This window comes from Morone saxatilis, unplaced genomic scaffold (assembly GCF_004916995.1).
Source record: "Morone saxatilis isolate NCDOM2014 unplaced genomic scaffold, NCSU_SB_2.0 Contig24, whole genome shotgun sequence".
Lineage (NCBI taxonomy): Eukaryota > Metazoa > Chordata > Actinopteri > Moronidae > Morone > Morone saxatilis.
Window position 1 is genome coordinate 13,896,260 of NW_023339807.1, and position 20,862 is coordinate 13,917,121.

At 42.6% G+C, this 20,862-nt stretch overlaps 2 protein-coding genes across 3 annotated transcripts in view; both read right to left on the minus strand.

The window, feature by feature from the left end:
• Positions 1 to 4,211, minus strand: part of itga8 (integrin, alpha 8) — a gene marked incomplete in the record, with an annotated part of 42,688 nt that extends 38,477 nt beyond the window's left edge. Inside the window, 3 exon segments of the mRNA XM_035672067.1 lie at positions 671 to 771; positions 3,382 to 3,512; positions 3,873 to 4,211. Of these exon segments, the coding sequence (XP_035527960.1) occupies positions 671 to 771; positions 3,382 to 3,512; positions 3,873 to 4,069 (429 nt within the window).
• Positions 4,212 to 6,540: 2,329 nt separating this feature from the next.
• mindy3 (MINDY lysine 48 deubiquitinase 3) overlaps positions 6,541 to 20,862 on the minus strand; it is a 20,650-nt gene continuing 6,328 nt past the window's right edge. For both annotated transcript variants that reach the window (XM_035672068.1, XM_035672069.1), the window contains 5 exons: positions 13,916 to 13,988; positions 11,648 to 11,720; positions 9,277 to 9,364; positions 8,330 to 8,401; positions 6,541 to 7,506 (listed from right to left, as the gene is read on the minus strand). In XM_035672068.1, the coding sequence (XP_035527961.1) occupies positions 7,357 to 7,506; positions 8,330 to 8,401; positions 9,277 to 9,364; positions 11,648 to 11,720; positions 13,916 to 13,988 (456 nt within the window). In that variant the 3' untranslated portion in view covers positions 6,541 to 7,356. The remainder of the gene's footprint in view (positions 7,507 to 8,329; positions 8,402 to 9,276; positions 9,365 to 11,647; positions 11,721 to 13,915; positions 13,989 to 20,862) is intronic.

The following is a 20,862-nucleotide window of genomic DNA, read 5'->3' on the forward strand; positions in this document are numbered from 1 at the left end:
CATGTTGAGGCCTCCAAATATGCGTTCGTTTAGGAGGAAAAAGAAAAAGAAAAAGAAAAAGAAGAATTCCTTCAATTACAATAGGGCCTTCGCACGTTCATGGCTCGGGCCATAATAATAATAATATAACTTAACCATACAAAACCGTGAAACCCATTTGAATCAGAAGCTGAGATGGCCGTTGCTGCTGAGCTAACGTTAGGCTAGTTAACGTTTTTTTTTTTTTTTTATGACTAGTTTAGATGTTTGTTTTTTGCCTTGACTGAATTAAGTTTCTTAGTTTAAATATGCTGGATAACAAATTAAAATTAAGCTCAGATGTCTCATATTTCAATGACAGGAAACAGCTGTGGGGGAAAAGTTTAGCTTTAGACAAGGCTAGCCATTTTTATCTCCAGCTAAGCTAGCTTTAACAAGATTTAGCTCCCTTGTGTTAGCTTTGTACAGTTTGGTTTTGTTGTGACTGCACATTTAACGTGCCGTTTTCTTTGGACTCATACATGACTGTGGCATAAAAATGGCAAAATAAATGTCAAGACAGTTTCTAGTCTTAACAAAATTTTGACTAAACTTTACAGCATTTTGGCTTTGTTTGGTAGTATAGTTTTGAAGCATGTATGATGATACAGGTGATACGTGTCTGATATTAAGCGACATCACATCAACTCACCACCACTTTTCCTTTGTGTGTCCTGACCGATGCTCCGAACCACTGGTGCGACTTAAACTCCAGAGGCTCTCTGGTGCCATTGACCTTTATCATCCTGTTATCTGGAGGGAGAGAAAGACAGAGACAGAGATAGAGAGAGAGAGAGAGAGAGAGAGGAAGTGGAAAACACATGAAAGAGACGTTTCATAATTGTATAATGGTGCCAATAAAAGCTGGTATTGACTGTGTTAATGTGGATCCAGGCCTGTAGCGCTGTCTGTGTGAATGGAAAGCATTTGTCCTTGATAAGCAAGAACAAACTGTAACATCTTACAGGCCTATAACAAACATCCAAACACTATTTGCCCCCCAGAAACAGACATTTGTCAGGATGCTGGAGGCTTTTTAAAAAAAATCAAAGCCTTTCCAATAAAATGTAACAAGACTTAAGATACTTACACACACACATAGGCTTGTATGCGCATTATGAGCATTTCCCAGTCGACTCACAATAAAGTGTCAGATTTGGTTAAAGCGTGCACGTGTGTCTTTGCTCTGCTGTGGATATTTTCCAGTGTTATTAAAGACCAGCTGGGTTTCTTTAGAGCTGTGCAGACCCCTCCCAATAAACACCTTCCTTTTTACAGATGCACACACACTTTAATGTGAAAGGAAGGTAGAAAATATAAATGCATAAAGGCAGGTGTATAGTGGAATTTTTCCCAATAAAAGTTATTCATATTTTCATCTTCTGAGGGAGTTTGTTATAGGGTTTATTTAATTATAAATGTATTTCTGATTTAATTTATTCTCACCACCATCATTTACTTATTTATTTGGTCAAGCCTACCTTCTTCCAAAGTATGTTTGCATGCTCTTATATAAATGATCGTGCAGCAATATCATAGACCTAAAGGTTAAAGAAGCAGGTTTGGAAATTGTGGGTGAAGGTAGTGAATGGCTGAAGTGTGAAGCTCTCAGATTTGTGGATGCATGGTACTGTTTGAATGTGAAGAAGGACATTACTGAGGAAAATAATTCTAATAAATAATTTCAAAACTGGATAATTTTCTGGGAGCAGAAACCCAGACGCAGGGTTTCTTTAATCATGCACGTGCAATCACTAATGTGTGCCTGTCACCATATGCATCCCGGTGTCATCCCACACACACATGCTCAGCCACATGTGAAACGGACGTATGGATATTAACCAGTACAGTACACGCATATGGTCCCCACTCGTGCTGATATTTTGTATAGTGTGCATATAAGTGTGTCTTTGTCTGGTTTATACCTGTAATAAAGGGTCTGCTGTAACTCTAGAAATATCCACCGTGGCCACTGCCATCAATCACCTTGTGCATACCCACTCATTCTAGTTAACAGATACACACGCACTTGTGTGAATACACACACACACACGACTACGCACACATTTGATCCTCTGTTTATTTTTATACCCCCAAAACCTGAAATTTCCCCCAAAGCACTTCACACTAAAACTAACCCCCTGTAAAACATATAACCTATGATTAACTTTAGGGAGAGCAAAGAAAATCGTCCTCGCTTTGGAGGTTTTACCCTCATCTGCATGGAGCCTCGCTTTAGTTCTGGCAGAACAATAAAGTTGTACTTGCATCAGCTGATGCTTGCGATTAAGCAGCTGTGTATATAACACGACAGTCCTCTGCTGATACCTTCATGCCACAATTACTCGCTGCTGCAGCTCCATCCGCAGCTAAAACTGTCTAATGTTCATACACAGCTTTCTCTGAGTTCTGTCTGATAAATTAGCTCTCTCTGTAGGTAGGTGTACTTGTTGCAGTAGACACCCTCAAAGAGCAAAACCACCACCAAAGTTATCTGTGCCATACAAGCTCAGTTCCTTCTCCTCTTTTATTTTTCTGGTCCTCACAAAGATGATAGGAATCCTCACAATAAGAGACAGAAAGAAAGCGAGGGGGATAGAGAGTGGGAAGGAGACAGGGATAAATTTTCAAGATCTAATAAAAAGCAGACCTCACCCAATCCCCCTTTCTTCCGAAGGGGAACTAAATTCCCATGTGCATACAGTTTAACCCCCCCCCACTCTGTCTTGCTCTCCCACTTGTTCTTTCTCTACCTCTTGCACACACACACACACACACACACACACACACACTTACTACTCAGATGGAAAAGTGTGCTTCAGAGACATTAGACACACAAACAAAGGCAGATTGGACCCTTGATGATAATATATTGAAAACCATAATCAACATGATGTAGGCTTGCATCAGCAGATCCGCAAGCCACCTTTTTTGTTCAATGAAGCTGATGAGACCCACATGTCTTATCTCTCTTTTTCATGCAACAACACATGTGCCAACTTATACACACACACACGCACACACATACCAGACACACAGGTTATGAAACTCCAGTGGTTCCAAATGGAGTAACATCTGGGGCCACCTATGGCTTTAAAAGGATCCACTTGGATCTCAGAGAAGTGAACGCTTGTTAAATTTCATTTGACTTAAACACTCTTAATAAAATAATGACATTGTTGCACATATGTCTCACATTCTGTCCAAATATAACAGTGAAGTTATTCCTTCCCATGTACTGTAACAACACAAATCTTTTACAACATAAGTCTATGGAACATATTTATACCCAGGAGTTCTGCCATGAATTTATTTTGATCCATGACATGAAAAAAAGAGAGAGAAAGCTTTCAGGTTGCTCACTTGAAATGTCAAAAGGTATCTGTCTGCAGCTGTCAGGGTGTCCAGGCCAGGGGCAGTAGTAGACGGCCCCTGCCTCCACAACGCCAGGCTGGGAGGTGTTCGCCTTGGGAGCCCCCACCAACACACTGATCCTGGAGGGGGAAAAGAGAAACCAAATGTACATGCAAGACATGCAGGATAGTGTACAAGGCGTTAAGCAAACTTGCGCTGTCAGTGCGCATTTTGGCTCATTCATACATTTCTTTTCTGTTCCATAATTCTGTTTTTCTCTGAATCATTCATGCGTCTTCTGTCACATTACAGTATGACATGCAGATTGTGCAGCTACTGGGATGATGAAACCTAATTTCTTTTTCATTTAAATATTTTTTTCCCACCTCATTTGGATTCAAGTAATTAAACTAGATGTACATGAACAGTTTAAGTGGAATTAGTGTATAAGTCCTGCAGGACCCTGATGGGACAACTTGAGTCCTGATGTTGCCACTCACGTGTTGCTGTCGGTGGTAGCTTGGTAGAAGTCCACAGAATAACCGAAATAACTTCCATCGGGTCCTCTGTAAACCGTAGGATGCTCTGCGTAAAGGTTAAAACTCCAAACTCCATTTAGCGCCGGCCAAAGCACCGACAGCACCCCGAGAATAAACATCCCAGCGGAGGAAACACAGTCCCACACACGCTCCATCATCCCCAAAGAACAGCCAGCTGCGCACTATTCCCAAAAAATGAGAGGGAACTGAAACAGAGAGAGAGAGAGAGAGTTTCCTCCGTGCAGGTAGGTTTCTCTCTGGATAAGTCGTCCAACTGCTTGTCACTGTATCACTGCGCTCCCCCCTAAAAAAACTGCCTCCTGACACCCTGAAACCCCCAGGTCTGTCCAGAGTCGGTGACTACAAGACTACACAGCCGCGCCCCCGCCCTCTGCACAAAACTTTACCCCCTACACACACTCACACACACTCACACACACACACACACACACACACATTACAAGGCACAGACCACATCTGAGCGCACTACGGGGCTGGCGCGTCACCGCTCCTTTTATGGCACATACACATTTTCTGTGGCGAATTGGTGCTTCACCATGAAACAATAAATTATATTAAAGTGAGATTTATAGCCACCTTCTCAAATTAATCTAGAAATATACGCAATGTCGCGGGCTGCACGCAGAGACTTGGCGCGTACGCACGCAAATGCAAAGATTAGTGGTTCATAAATGAAACCACTTTATACTTTTTACAGGCTCTTTCTCCAACCATGCCGTTAAAAAGGGGGTGCATTTCCTTCCGCTGAGAATAATCTCTTTGTAATTATGTCAGTAATTATTATGTCGGCTTACAGCAGAAATCTCTTGAGCTGCGCAAGTTTAGGCAGTTTTGGCCTGCTCACCGTTTCATTCAACGCCAGGCGATCCCCCCCACCCCTAAACCTCCGAGGTAACACACTGAAAATAATATCCTGCAATGAAAAACGAGTTTATAGAGGCGACAGGCCACACCAGACTTATTTTTTATTTTCTGTATATTTAGCTCAGCACATTTCTGAACATTATTTCTTATCAAAAACTCATTCTCTGCGCGAGTGCGGGGCAGAGAGGAAGAGAAATGAATGTGGCACCTACTTCCAGGCGAACTCCAAATCTGGTGTTTATCAGCTCGGAGAGTTTGTTTTAATTATGCTAAGCTTTATGAGCACATTAGTGATGAATGAAACTCTATAGCCAGCCTGGCGGTGTAGTAAAACTGCGACGGAGCAGCACTACAGTCGGTGTGTTTTCTGTCAGGACAGCTGATAAGAACCAGGTGAGAAGGTGAGGCAGAAAAGTTTATGAGAAGAACCCAAACCTTGACCTGCCAGATGGAGAAGTTTCTGGCCTCCACACCCTCCAACCTGCCCTGCTCTCCCCTCCACTTTTCAACACATTTTCGTCCATCCATTCATCCATCCCTTCCAGTAATCCTGTCTCCCTTTATTGTTTCATTTTATTAGTGTGGGCTTGGTTCACCCTGACGCATCTCCCTGATGCTTTGTGTGCAAAGTGTGTGTGTGTGAGAGAGTGAGAGAATATGTGAAAGAGAGAGAGGGAAGAGGGTAAAGGAGAGAGTCTGTTCTTTCTCAGCTGTTTCTATGGAAATCTAAGATGAACAGGGAAAAAAAGTCTACAAAACATGAGCACATAGGAGACAGATGTGTTCCCTGACTTTCTTCTCACTGACCTAAAAGAAAGCGATGATGATGATGGAGTGAGGAGGTAGCAGGCAGGCATATATGTTCCTGTTCTTTTGCCCCGTTTGGCTTAAGTGTGGCTGTGTTATGACGCCAGGTATAGTGTCTTAATGCAGTTTTAATGTGTATTTTCATCTGTAATCATTTTCTCCACTGTTTTACATCCAATACAATTCTCACAGATCCCCCTTTCCAGGAGTACGCACATTTGCTCTCATACTGCTCAGGTTAAATCCTGTCAGTCTGCCAGCGTGCTCTGATCACAGATTTACTGAAGGTCATTCTGGATTGATTATTGCACACGCACAGTAGTGCTTTATATTCTACACACTGTGCCCAGGTTAGCTTCTCTCTTTACAAACTCATAAAGAGAGTTAAGCAGATTGTTGTGTCAGATTAGACCCACATCCTTTCTCCATTAGACAAATCCATTAGACACACACCCAGCCAATGTTACAACGCTCCTGTGCACAGATGCATACTGGAGCAAATATACACAAATGACAAATACGTAAACACTGAGTTAAGAACTCTAGGTCTTGTCCTGAGCAAGGAGTAAGTGCATAATGGTATAAAATGCTATTTCTCAAACACTTGCCACTTGTCTTAATGCTTGTTTTAGGATGCCTTATACAAATAAAATCTTTCATTTGTCTTCTGTTGGGAAATTCACAGTTTTTTCTGAGGCATATTTTCTGTTTGCAGAGAGGTTCTTAAGTCACCATCAGTGTCCTGGAGATTTAGTGAATTACAGATTTAGAGTCTCTAGGGGAAACATAAGTTAGTGAGTGATTTAGTGTTGAGGCGATCCAGACAGACCTCGGACATCCTGAAACCTGAGGTTGTCCGATGTCGGGGTTAGGACATAATATTTATGAGAAAAACACACAGAGAGGAGAGGAGGACATCTATTTTAAAGCTACCAAACCACATGGCATTTGAACAAAAAAGTGTTTATTCCAGAACCTTTGAGTGTGATAATAAATACATGAGCACTTGGCCAACATCCTAGTGTGGTGCATGAAGCACACACACGCATGCGCAGACAAACACACACACACACACACACCAACACACGAAGCACCGAAACCAGCTTCATCTTGGAAACACTGAAGAAGCCTCCTGTTCAGATCTCCAGCTCTCTGTGTTTGGGTTGGTCCCCTTTACACTGTAAACGCTTAGCAGTGGGGTGTGTGTGTGTGTGTGTGTGTGTGTATGTGTCCTCATATGTGGAAGGCTTTGGTAGGTTTTTTCCTCAAACAGTCCTATAGCTGGATTAACAGTAGTGTTTCACAGTCAACTGGCTGTACATGTGGTTAAACAGGTTAAACTGTCTACTGCTTAACTGTAGCAGAGGTGTCGGCACAGAGCAGAGCTGTAAAAATAAACAGTCATTCAATTTTTAAAAAATAATCACATCAACATCCTTTGTGTCAATTACAAGCCATGGTGAACAGACAATAGCATGAATTGTAAAAGGTGAGTTTGCATTTTTGTGGAATGTGCGAGTGACAATGACAAAATGGATCTCAAGCAGGTTTGTTTAGTCCATGAACGTCTTCGTCTCCTGTGTGCATTTGTGTTTTTCTCATTCGTCTGTGTCTTATACGTGTGTCAGTCGTTGTAATCTGCTGACGTTTCAAGGGTCAGCGTGCAGAGGTGAAGCTGGAGAGAGGGGTGTGTGCGTGTGTGGAGCAGTAGTAGTGCATCCACACACGCACACACGCACAGACTGTGTCAGTGCTAGTTTAGTGATGGGGAGCGGTCGGTGGTCCACAGCAGCTCGATGTAGGGCCACCTGGTCTGTAGGCAACGCTTGACTGGAGTGTCGTCTGTCCGAACCATGGGGTCCTCAAAACCCAGCACCAAAGCCGTCCCTTCCACATATTCCACCTGAGAACACACACACACACACACACCCACACACACACACACACACACAAACACACAACACACACACACACACACACACACACACACACACAGTTAGCTAAACACACAAATTTAAACACTTGTTCCAACTTTGACAGGCTCCAACTCTATCAATCTCTTTTCAGACATTTACTCTGAAGGGGGTCTGGGGTGAGATGCAAGGGATGGATCTCACACACACACGTACCAGCTGCAGGGGACAGGTCTGTTATTCTCATCTGGAGCTACAGGAATGGAATTGCCATCACAACCTTAAAGGCGCCTTGCTGCCATGTGCAGAAGTGTGTGTAGGCGTGTGCTTTTGTGTGGGCACACATGTGGTGCCATTCCTGTATTTTCAGGTAGTAGTATGGAAAAAAGTCCGTACAGACTAGACAAAGCTAACAGATGAAGAAAGTGATATTCCTGAGTAACAGATTTAGCCACCAACTACACACACTGACAATCATCCATCAAACTAAGCCAGCTTAATAGGCCTGTGTTTGACCATTTATCACAGCTAGGCTGCTGACACCGGCTTCCATGTTAAAATGACTTGGAGAAATAGGAGGCTAAGCCAGGGTTTTTGGATGGATGGACAGGCTATTAGGCTTGCAATAGCTACTGTTTATTCTGGAGTGGCAGGTTGCCTCCAACTGTGTGTGTGTGCGCGCGCACGCTTGTGTATATAAATGATGACAGGAAAAGAGAGAAGTAATAGGCAGAGAGACAAAGAATATGAAAAAGGATATTTTCTACTACCATCAGCTGCTATGAAAAACCTAAATATGAAAGAGTGTCTTACCCTCTCGTTGTGGTTAGACTGTTTAAGTCCATTGTAGTGGTAGATGGGAAATGAGTCTGGAATTCCTGAATCCTGAAACACAGGCGGGGAGCAAAGTGAAAAACATGCAATGTTGTTAAAGAGTCTCGGGGCAAACTGTTCTCACAGAGATGGAGCTGAAGTCCCTAGGAGGCAGAACATTGTTGAATCGAAAAGTCAAACCGACACATCTCTGCCTGCAACCAAAGCTTAATATTGAATCCCATGTGTTAAATTTAAATGTGTCTGTGTGTATTTGTGCACTGAAGCAAAGCCAAACTCCAATTACCAAAAAAGCAGCCAACACTACAAAAACGTCCGAACAATGACATTGAGCCAAAACACTTCCCATGACTTTGGCCAAAGGTGCAGAATGCTAATAGGGTGTGTTGTCTGAGAGCGTGTCCAGCTTCTCGTGTTTATATGCCTATATATGAAACCCTAACCCTCACCCCAATCCCACGTGTGTCTGAGTGTGTGTGTGTGTGTCCAGTTGGCTAATGGTAGTATAATTTCTTTGCGGCGCAGGGGCCATTCCTCTGGCGAGTCCCTAAAGCCCTGATCACTTTAACACAGTTCCTCTATCTCTCCCTCTCTCGTCTCCCTCGCTTACTCTGCCTCATAAAAAGGCGTCTTTACCGCTCTTTCAAAGCTTTTCAGCAAGCAACGTCATATGATGGTGAACACGCACGCATACATTTTACATGAGACACCACAGGAATGTTTTTGGCATAAAAACCTTTGATTTGCTGTAACAACACTCTGCTTGGGAAATAGACATTACTGTCATCTGTACAGTATGTGTGTACATGACATTTTGTGCATGTGTTTTAACTGTAATACAGATTGTATGACTGGTGGAAGGTATTTGTCATGTGTTTTTAAAGTCCACCACTGCACTGCACGCATGCACGCACACACATGTATACCTGATCAGGGAAAAACTCCAACAGAAATGGCCCCAGAAGGATTATGCCCAAACTCTCCGGATCCAGCTTACTCTTCACCAGACTGACACTGAGAAGGCACAGAGATAGAAATAGGAAAGGAAGTAAATAAAAAAAAAGAAAAAAAAAAGTGAGTCGAGGAAAACAGATCCAGAAATCCAGAGAGAAAACAAAAAAGAAAGAAAGCACATGCAGCTCAAAATAAAAGAGGGGTTGAAAAGAGCCACAAGATTAGTAAAAATACAACAGTCAGTAATGTTTTCTGTATGAAAACCAACAAATTTAGAGCACCTCATCACTCAGTGTGGATGATGCGTGTTTTGGTGAGTATGCGCATGTTTTCATGAATACCGTGGTGCAACTAAATATACCTCTTTCCAGACATTCCTACGGGTTAGATCAGTGTTATCGTTATTCTGCTGTGATAAAAAAAAAGAAATCTGGTCAGATTGCCCTTTTAAGGCAGTGAGGAGAGAAGCAAGGTTTATACTGAGACACAGAGGGAAGGCAATGATGTTTCTCCATCTATCGATTTCTAAAAGAAGCATGTGCAGCCCGATAGCATACAGAGCAGACGGTGACCCAACCCAAAGTGTCAGTGAGCAGCCCTCTAAATACTTAAACACCCAGATTTATCAGATGAGCTGTTCTATAGCGAGTCTTCTGCTTCCTTTACAGGACAGTGAGAAAAAGTTAAGTGAATACTTAAAAACTGTATCAGGTGAACGGTCATAGCATCATCCAAAAGCAGAATACTGAAACTCAACAAATAAATAGTCTTTTGTTGTTTTTTTTGCCCACAATAAACAAGAAGACCATTTATCTGTGAGTGCCGGTATTCTGTTTGAAGTCAGAAAAAGAGAACATATCCTCAGGGGTCAATAGAATATCTCCTTTTTATCAACATGTGGTTGTGTGTTGAAGGGGATCAGAGGAATACGTTGTTTGTTGTGGGTTTGCACTGTATCCACTGCATGACTGTATATGACTTCATCTGAAAATGGACTGGACATGAGATGATGGTGTATGCAAATGCCTTTGTTGAGCATGCTACAGCCATCCCTGTTTGGGTTATAATGTAGTCAGCTGATGTTTGTCTGGACCAGTGTATATCGATCATTTGTAACTGTACTGTCTTTGAGAATTACATACAGACAAATAGTAGGAAGGAGATAATCTGTGAATATTTTTCACACATTTGAATGTTATATTTGCTTGAATTGTACAAATGGAACATTTCAACCTGTTAACATCGCTTGGAAATGTCATTGAATGACACTGGATTGGATATTCTGGATTTGATCCAGTAAAAGGGAGAGTGACTTTGAGGACACAGTAATAACCAAGGAAATTAAATGGGAATGTGCTGAAATGAAATTATATCTGATTAATTCATGTTTCTGATGCTAATATGCATCAGATGTTTGCAGAGAGGCTTCATGTTTTTAGTGAATTCACATTAATTCATGCATACATTCAAATTTAATTACACAAACAAAACCACAATAAACAAGAATTTCCTGTTTTTGAGATCTCAATTATGAATAACTAACCAAACACAATAAAACAAATGATCAAGGAACTATAATTCCTTGGAGCTGTATCCTGACTTTTCCTGAGAACAGTCCGTGTCGAAAAAGTTGGTTTACCACAAATAGTAGCAGCAGCTTATGGTCATAGGTCATAAGATATGTAGAAATTACTAAGTCACAGACAACTTAAAAACAGTTTGCACTCATGTTGCATAAGTGATGAAAGTCTTCAATTTAGTACTTGTAGATACTCCTATTAATCATTTTTCCCCCAGCACTAAAGATGCTACTTTTTCCCATGGTGGAATCCCTGCAATAACTCTCTCATTGTGTGGTAAGGAATGAGACTCGGCTGTTTTCACTGGGAGTCTCCCCCCAGTTTGCTGTGTTGTGATGTATCGCCCATCTGGGGGTCTGCAGAGCTGATCAGTGGTCCAGTTACTTGGCCAGGCCCATGGCTGCAGTGTTAGGGGCTTACTGTCCCTCAGATGAGAACGTGCTTCTGTTTGAAGCGGCACTTTAAAGCGTTTCCTCCCTCTCTCAGTCTTTCTTCCTGCCGTTAATGATCTCCCTCTAAGCCTCTGTTTCTGACTTGTCTTTCTTTCATTCTTTCTTTCTTCCTGAGCTTTTATAGTGGTCTCTCTCTGGTCTTACATTTTAGTAGCGTAGTAGTGAAACATGAGCACAGGGCTGCTGACCTGGCCTGGCCGTGACTTAGGAGTTAGAACTTTAGAGGCTCTACAGGTGCCACACACACACACACACACACACAAATTGAAATACACACACAAACAGAAAGCCTTGAACATGCAAGCACTTACTACTCAGGCTCTGAGACAAGGTCAAGGGCTTTCATCACATCCTCCAGCAGAGACTCTGGGATGAAGCCATTATCTGGAGGGAGAGAGAGCGAGAGAGAGACTTAAAGAAAGACTGATGCACTGGCTGACCCCGGAGAAAAACTAAAATACAGGCTTCGGCTGAAAACTAGGGGAAGCCTTCACCCACAACCATATGGCACAAGCACTATTTACATCACAGGCCTTGGGGAATTAACTCATCTGACACAACTAAATAAAAAGCACACAAGCACACACACCTTGTCCTTTCTCTCTGACCTACATTCCGTGGCCGTGATGATTGCTTTACCTGAGAGGACAAGCTTTAAACACTAACATGTGTTTTTGTCCGAAAGAGTATTTGTGTGTTGGGGGCACTTACAGTTTTGTTTCATTTAAACATAGGCATGTGAGCCTGTGTGGCCTGTCGCTTAGATACATACATAAACCCCTAGTGTGTTGTGAAGAAGATTAACTGACGAGCGCTCTGCTTGTCCGCTCTCGAGCAACTCAATCCCGTCTTTTCAATGCCAGATGTTATTCTCTGTGTGACAATTGACAGTCAGGGTACACACACACACACACACACACGACACACAACACACAACACAACACACACACACACACACCACACAGCACACACAACACACACACAACACACACACACACACACACACACACACAACACACAACACACACACACACACACACACACAATACAGAGACAATGACAAACACAAAATACTAAAGAACAATCTGATAGGTGTGGATTGCTGAGTGTGTAATGTCTGGTGAGTTAGTTGCAGTGCGTGTGAATGCGTCTGGCGCCCTTTTTCCACAACACAGGGAGCTGTGCTGACTCTACACATGACACAGACAGATTTATGGCCCTTTTACACAGCACTCAACTGTGCTGCTAGCTACGGCATGTGTGTATATGCTGCGGTGAGTGAACATGTGTGTCAAGTACAGTAGGACATCCTCCTTGCATGTGTGTATACATGCACATTTATGTTGATGGACGCACCTACTGTGGCCCCCGCATATGTTTGTGTGTGTGTGTGTGAGAAAGGACCATATGGCTTGAAGAATGTCTTGGCAGATGATAGCAGAAGTGGATTTGAGAATGTGCAAAGCGGTATTTTGTGCAACAGGAAAAGACAGATGAAGAACAAGGGGGGAAAAAAACAACAGACAGTTAAGTCTACATATTTGTTGTCGAAAGTTGCAGGCGAGACTGCTTTTGGCTGGTTGGATTCATTTCGTTGTAACTCTGCGCACACACACATAGATCTCTAAAAAAATCTGCACGTTGTTCCTACAAGACACATAGTGAATAATGTTTAATGGCGACAGAGAACAGCACACTTCATTTCACAATATAAACACATTAATATGAAGGTGCGTGTTATTGCCAAAGATTTAGTCAGGTCCTCAGCTGAGCACTCTTTCGACATGGATAGCTCCGAGTGTGTGATGTTAACATGCTAATGTCTCGAGTGGGAGCCCTCATCTCTAAATCTCTCCCTCCTCTCTCTTGTCTCCACAGCAGAAGAAAAACACAGGATATGTTAAAACTATTCAATTTCTATTCTCCTTGTTGTCTCTAAGTGCTCATGAATGCTCAAACATTCTGCACTATATTATTGACGCTTCTACAGACTTTTAGTTCTAATCTGACATGTCGAACCTCTCTTTAACTTTTTATTGTCACTGTGTCGCTCTCTCTGTCCTTCCCCTCAACTTTAACTCAGTCACCTGAAAGTGACAAGAAAGGAGATTTAGGAAAAGCGAGGAAGACGGGGAAGGAGCAGGATGGTTGACTCAGCTGTAAGAGGAGCTGATCTCACCAACCTAACAACAGTGGAGACGAGAGGAGGGAAACGGACTCTCGTTCTGCCTGCAGAAGAAAATAATGGAGACAAGAAACAAGAGGCGAGGAGGGCAGTTGAGGTTATAAATGCATCTGCTCAACCAGGAAGAATGGGGAGGGGGGGGGGACACAACAAGGCCAGGATATTGTTTGCTCAGTGTGTGTCGCTGTGTTAGAGTGTACGTTTCAGTGAATTATAGTTTAATTATATATATCTGTGGGCCAGTATTTTCATATAGCTGGTGTACTAAAGAGCAAATAAAAAAAACAATGGTCTATAAAAACAAGTGTGCAGGGGGTGAATGGCGGGAGACGTAAATCATTAGCAACATAAAGATAATGTATAAAAACACAGAGTACCAACACTTGTTCATTACCTTCAGGATCAAATGACTGGAAGACCCTCCTTGCCTGTTCTGACGGAGACTCTGGGCCTACCAGGGACATCTCCTATTGAGACAGAAAGCCAGGAAAGAGAAACAGAAAGTTAGGAAAAAATAAATGAGCGTGGAAGAAGGGAGGAGAATGAGACGAGCAAAGTCAGTGATTGTGCGTGACAACATGAAGAGCTATGACCTAAAAGCGATTAAAGTGAAGAGACTGAAGGGACTGCAGTAAGACAGTGAACAGAGTAGGGAGGAGAGGAAGAATTAGATCACATTATGGGATAATGTGGCTTTGTCAGAGCTGAAACATTAGATCAGTGCAGTGTGAAGCAACAGCCATATAGACCTACTAACAACTAACAGACTTTGATTGTCCTTGACAAGGTTTAGCAGCACTAATGTGCAACACACCACAGTGATGTATATCCACATACAGTAACACCCATTGCAGCAGTGTGATGCTCTCCTAATGTAAACTGTACATGTATGTATGTGTATGTGGGTGTACGTGTGTGTGAGTGTGTGCGTGCGTGTGACTATGTGTAATCTAAGGGCCCAGTGCAATCACCGGAATCCACTGGGTTATTAACTGATCTGCTGATAAAGTTCGACGTCTTGTTTTCACTCCAAACACACAATCAGTAAATCAAATCTTACATATACAGCCCGTGATTTATGACGAGCTCTGCAGTATTTGTTTGTTGGTGAAGTTTAAAAGGAGCAGTGTTGGCAGGGAGATCAGAAATGAGGGGGCGGGTATATGCATGAACAAGAGGGTGATGCCCCTTTCGACTGGCCTACAATGTATATGCTGATTAAAATTAATACTTCCTTACTCTCTACACGAAGGGCCTCAGCGTGCCTCAAACAAAGTGCTTGTCAGATCATCTAACAGCATTTAAAATCCCCTCTTCTCAAGATGGGAATTGGAGAGAATTTTTGTAACTTAGTGAAACCTAGAATCTGATAAACATCACTTCTGTCAGGTGTGAAAGTAGGTTTACACTTCTCATGCTCCCCGTTTTCATTTTTCAGTCAGTTTCAGGCTCATTTTAAGATAACAAAAAAAACAATTCTCCAATTTTATTTTCATTTGATTTTCAAGTGATAATACACTAATTAAAACATACCTTTGAATATTATATTCAATTTCTGCCAAAAGATCCTCCTAAATGTTACACTCTAACACTGTAAATCCAAAGACCTGTGACAAGCCTTTTCTCACGCCCCCTCTTATCTTATATACTTAAGCATTATGTGACAGCTCTCAGCTCAAATTAAACAGCTGGCTAACCATCAGAATCTGATAAGCAACATAGCAAGCAAACCATGGCGAGGAGTGCAAAGGTGTTCCTTGTAAATATCTTTCATATCTATCATTAATAACCTAAAAGTTTAAGATAAAGAAAAAAACGCTCAGAGGAGATAGAAGGGATATTTATACAAAAGAGGATAAAATGAGATACTTCTCAAAAAGATGGCTCACACACACTCTCAGAAAGTCACACAAAGGAGAAAGTCAGAGGGTTCTCACTGTTCTTTCATAAGAAAGCGGGAGGGAGTGTATTTATGACAACCGAGAGCTGGACAAACACACAATGTTTTTGGAGAGCAAATTAACCCTGCTCATCTCCTTTAGCTGGCCTTTATTAAAGCTTGAGCCTCAGATCCACGCAGGCTGCTAGGGTTTCACGGTCCACTTATTACTGTATTTAGGGCTTACACAGACAGAGAGAGAGAGAGAGAGGAAGAGAGGGGTTTCAGGGGAACACATCGAACGGAGATGGCTCCCAGCTGCTGGCTCTTCATATGCAAAGAAAAACAGGCAGAGCCTGGCGAACACGCACTCACACATTGTTCTGTCACACAAAGTATAGCAGGGTCCTGATGTGTTAACATTACAGGCTCCATAAATCTGACGGTAGATTTGTCATTAGCTAGATATGTCTGTTTCACTTACACGAGTGGACAAGGGTCATTTTGCCTGTCCCGGGAGGAATAAATTGCCAAAAAAAGTGCCTTAGCGGTCGTCTGTGGAAGAACGATGAACTCACTAAATGAAGGATTAATAGTGTATGTAAGTATGTATCTTGAAACACGAACTGTTTCGAAAAACTTATATTACACTTACACAACAGTATACCTGAACTACCAAAACACATATCTCTTCCCAAAGTGATGAAAAGTTCATGATGAAATCAATCTTAGGCTGCCATATACAATCCCGCCGCTGAAGCCTAATGTGCCTCGTGAACACAGTTTATCATCTTCCCGAGCAGGATGGACACAGTCTGCGTAAATCACTTGGTAACACCACATTACAGGATGTCAACACTTTAGCAGAAGACAAACACCGGTAAGTGGTCATTCACAGACAAAACAAAACACACTATTAGAATAGAAAAAAAATAGACAAAAAGACAACGACTCACATAAGCACAAGACCATGGACATACACACAGACACACATAACGGCAGCAGGAATTACGTGACTGTGTGTATGTGATGACAGGTCTGCCTGGCTGTCTTTGATCTGTGTTTTATTAGAGGCCTGAGGAAGATGCTGCTGAGTTGGAAAACATGTCATGGAGCTAACACACTCCACAGGGAAGGTATGTGTAAGTGTGTGTGTTTGTGTCTCAGCGTTTCTTTCCTCTCGATCACACTTGTGTTATGATGTGTGCGTCTGTGTAAGAGAGGAAATCTGTGCAATAATTAAGCTTGTCCCCTGCCAAAATGGGTTTGCTTACACTAGAAAACAAGATGGTTTTCTATTCCGTCTCCATCTGCGCAAATATTCATTCTCATGCAGAGTTACAGTACCAATGACTCACACTAACACTTTTGCACTGATGCCAGGTCCTTTGTAAGTGTGTCTTATGAAATCAAGGAGCACATTCCGATCCCCTAAGTCTGACCCTAACAGAGCAACAACAAGCTACCCTATACAGGAACAAAGCAAGAACAACACACACGCCCGCACGCACACACACCACCTGAAGGACTTACACAAGAATACACAAAGTAATACAGAACATTTGCTCTGAGCAAAACCAGAAAACATTATTGGGACCAAACATGCCTCGTTTGAGAGCCAACCATTTCAGATGATCAAAAGTGCTTTAGTGTGAGCGAGCAGGATTGTGTGTCTTATTAGTAAAAGTAGCAACGTGTAACATATGACCAGAATTCTAGTTGATGAATGTTAAAAACATTGATAAAAAAAACAAACAATAAAAACTAACATGAACAGAACATGAAGAGGTAACCGCTACAGCGACATGTCAGACGTTCTTGTATTGTGTTCCAGAGATATTTACTAAAAGTAGCATGCTAACCTGACTAGCTGTGGCCCCTACTGTCCTGTTAAAGCACTTGTGCCTCAAAAGAAGATAGCGAGTCACTGTAGTGTCCAAGTGGAGAACGAGGCGAAGCGATGGGACAGAGCTACTGTTAGCCAAAAGACAGCTGCTGTAGCTCAGGGCATCTCTGGGGATGCTGGAAGCACATGGAGGAAGAAACACCCGTAGTCACGCTGGATTCTGCTCTGATGTAAAGCTGTTTATTGGCGGGAGGAGAGTTCGGAATTTATTTTTTAAACTTTTTGGATTTAAAAATTGTATTCATCTTCACTCTCGCTTCTCAACCTGTCTGTAGCTATCTGCACCTCTGTTGCTCTCTCCTAACTAGACTTAGTGGCTCTCTTGGGTTGACATCTCATCCACTGTAGGCTGGTTCCCTCTCTTGTCCAATTGTACCCCTTTTTACCTGCCTTTTCCTGTGCTAAGTAGGTACTCCAGTTTTGGAGTATTTCCTGCCTTCCCACCCTTGACTTTTTCGTCCATTCTCCCTTCCCCCTTTCATCCTTTATCTTCTCCTGCAGGTAGGTACTTCAGAAAAGACAGGTAGACATAGTACTTTACTAGAGTTACTCTCCTTCCCTCCGGTCCACCTAAAGGGCTATTGTGTGTGCTGAGAGGCTCTGAGTGGCCATAGAGTGCGTCTGAAGGGATCGGTTTCGAGACAACAAAGCAGAGGTCTCGGACAGTGTCTCCTGCCTTGTTCCTAGCAGGCAGCAACAGCCTCACTACATGACAGGCTGAGGAGAAAACTAAGGAGGAGTCTGTCTGTGAGGGCTTGTTATGTAGAGTGTATGTGTGCTTGTATGTGTGCGTGTGTTGTTCACCTCAACTAGCCTGTGTCCCATGTGATTACGAATACAGAAAACAATGAAAAACCTCCCTCACTTTCTACAGAGTGTGCAGTATCTACAGTATGTTGGTGTGTGTGTGTTTCAGGTGTGACAGACAGGACAAAGTAGTGATTTATGGAGCTGTCTTGGATGAGAAAGACCGTGTCTCACCAGAAAATAGAGGAGACACCAGAGGAAATTATATAGCGCAATGATGGGTCCTATAACAGAGAACGACACACAGGGGAAAAGTAAGAATAATGCAGCACACACACACTGACACAGACAGCTTTTCATCATACTACAATGGCCCTTGGTCTGACCTGACACAGATTATTAATGACTGTTAATGTACACTGCTTTGTTGTTTTGTGCTTGTGTGTGGCCCGCACCCTCTGATCATAGGAAGAACAGAAAGTAATGCTCTTTAACAGGAGTTAAAGAAGTTAAGATAAAGAAATCTTAAGTTATACTCTAGTCGTTTTTCTGCTGTTCTAAAATATTATTTTTTGTCTTGTTACAGATACCTTTCAGTACACTAAGGGAACAAGCATAAATCAATATTATTGCTTGTTAGCTCAGCAGTGTCATCAAGTTATCACTTTCAAACTTCTGTTGTCCAAATGAAGCTGTGATTAAAAATGGCTTATATATGATTTTCCATAGTTTGCCATATAACAATATATCAATAATGAGCTACAAAACACATTCAGTTTCTGTGATGTACGACTCTAAACACAAGGCTGTCTTAGTAGCTTTGACACCTGAGCAAATTCCATTGACTAAAGAAGGCTGTGTGGTGCAGTTTAAAGCTCTTGAAAAGGGTAGCAAATAAACCTCGAGTTAAGAATATTGTATTATACATTATACATATACATATTATAAAATATTCCTAATATTTGGATAATTCTAAGTATATCTCTGCCCTACTGGTAATGCAATAAATGTACTGTGGTTATGCCAATCAAGCTTCACTGGAAGAAATTGACCTACATTAACTGTGTGTGCACACTTGTGCTTTTCCTGCTCCTTACCAGTCCTTGAAGGACATTTTGCGTGTGTGTGCAGACAGCAGCACGAGTCTTAAGGGACGCAGAGCGCCACAGCGGCTCCTCTCTCTCCTAGTAAATCACTGACCCAGAACAAGACTACTGTACACATATGCACACAAAAACACACATGTAACTCCCTCGAGAGGCAGACACACAGCCTGTGAACCTCATCACTCAGTGAGGAGAGTAAAGAGCGATGAGAAATGTCACAGGAGGATCCCTCCACACCCCCGCCCTTTCCTGAGTGACCACTGCACCATTCCTTAAAGTGCATCCTTCCTTTCAACTTCCTTTCTTCCGTTTTCCTTCCCATGTGGGACCAATAATCTGAAGAGGTTGGCTGAGGTGCACTGGGGAATCCTTTTCTTGGGCAACAGACCCAATGTACACTGGAGTGGATGGTTACTTCAAATACAAGATGAGGAAAAGGAAGTAGGAAAGAATCCTTTTTTAAAACATATTGCATGATATGTCTCATCCATCATCCCTCTTCTCCTTCACTCCTGTGTCTGTCTCTCTTTCTTTCTATCCTTCCTCGGGCGTCTCAGAAACTCTTGTCCAAAAACAGATCCCATTACATGCCATTATACACATTCAGCCTCTTTCTCACATGCACACACACACACACACATTAATACAACAGAGGACAGAGAGGGAGTGTGGGGGGTGTTGTGGGTAGGGATCAGAGATGGTGGAATGGCCTTTGTGTAGGTAGATTAGATAAAAACACTAATGCTATTAAGCTGATGGTCTGAAAGCCACAGTCACACACTGACAGCGACTCAGGGGAATACACACCCGTCCCCAATGGCAGACAGAAGGAGCCGCTGACACATCAGAGGCAGGGATCAGGTTTTCTGCTTTTGTGGGGATGGCTCTATATCAGAGTTAAAAGCTACATAACCAGGTAGCGTGTATTTTTGTATCACAAAGCCTGGGAAATCTCAGTGTACTTGAAATTAGCTCTAAACATAGGCTCCCATTCAAGGAGGATAGGGTCACACTCGGTAAAGTCTACCAGCTGAGCACCCTTGCCCTACGTGTTACCCCTTCAGGCTCAAAGCTGTACAGCCGGCAGAATGTAGCGTCAGCCATGTACGTCAGTACATATGCATGCGTGTGTGTGTTCAAGTGTGTTCCAAGTCTCCAGCGGGACAAATGGATCCAGATGGGAACTCATTCCCTACAGGAAGCCATCCACCTGAAGCCACACACACATACACACAACACTAATGCTAATCAGGATTAGGTTCCCTGTGCTTTGGAATGTGTGTGTAAGAGTCAGACTATTTGTGTGTGTGTATATATGTGAACATGTCACTTGTCCCGGGGGAGTTGCAGCAATCGGTAAGTCATCAGCGAAAGCATGACGACTTTGGGTCATCACTGAGCCAACACATGATCCACTCGCCTAGCAGGCTTGAGCTTAATGCATGTAACTGAGCTTTTAATCAATGGTATATTAAGGGTGTGGCGTTATGATGGAGATGATTGCCTGGGATTTTTCTGTATCTCTGGTGCCATTTTCCCCAACAGGCAGGGAGAATCGATTTGCGACAACCAAACCTGCCAGCTTTAGTACACGAGCTACAGCCATGTATTATGTTACAGGTTCACTGATAGAGATGATAAACATGCTTGTTTGAGTGCAAACTGGGTGAGTGTGTGTGCCCAGGCATACGCACACATCCACA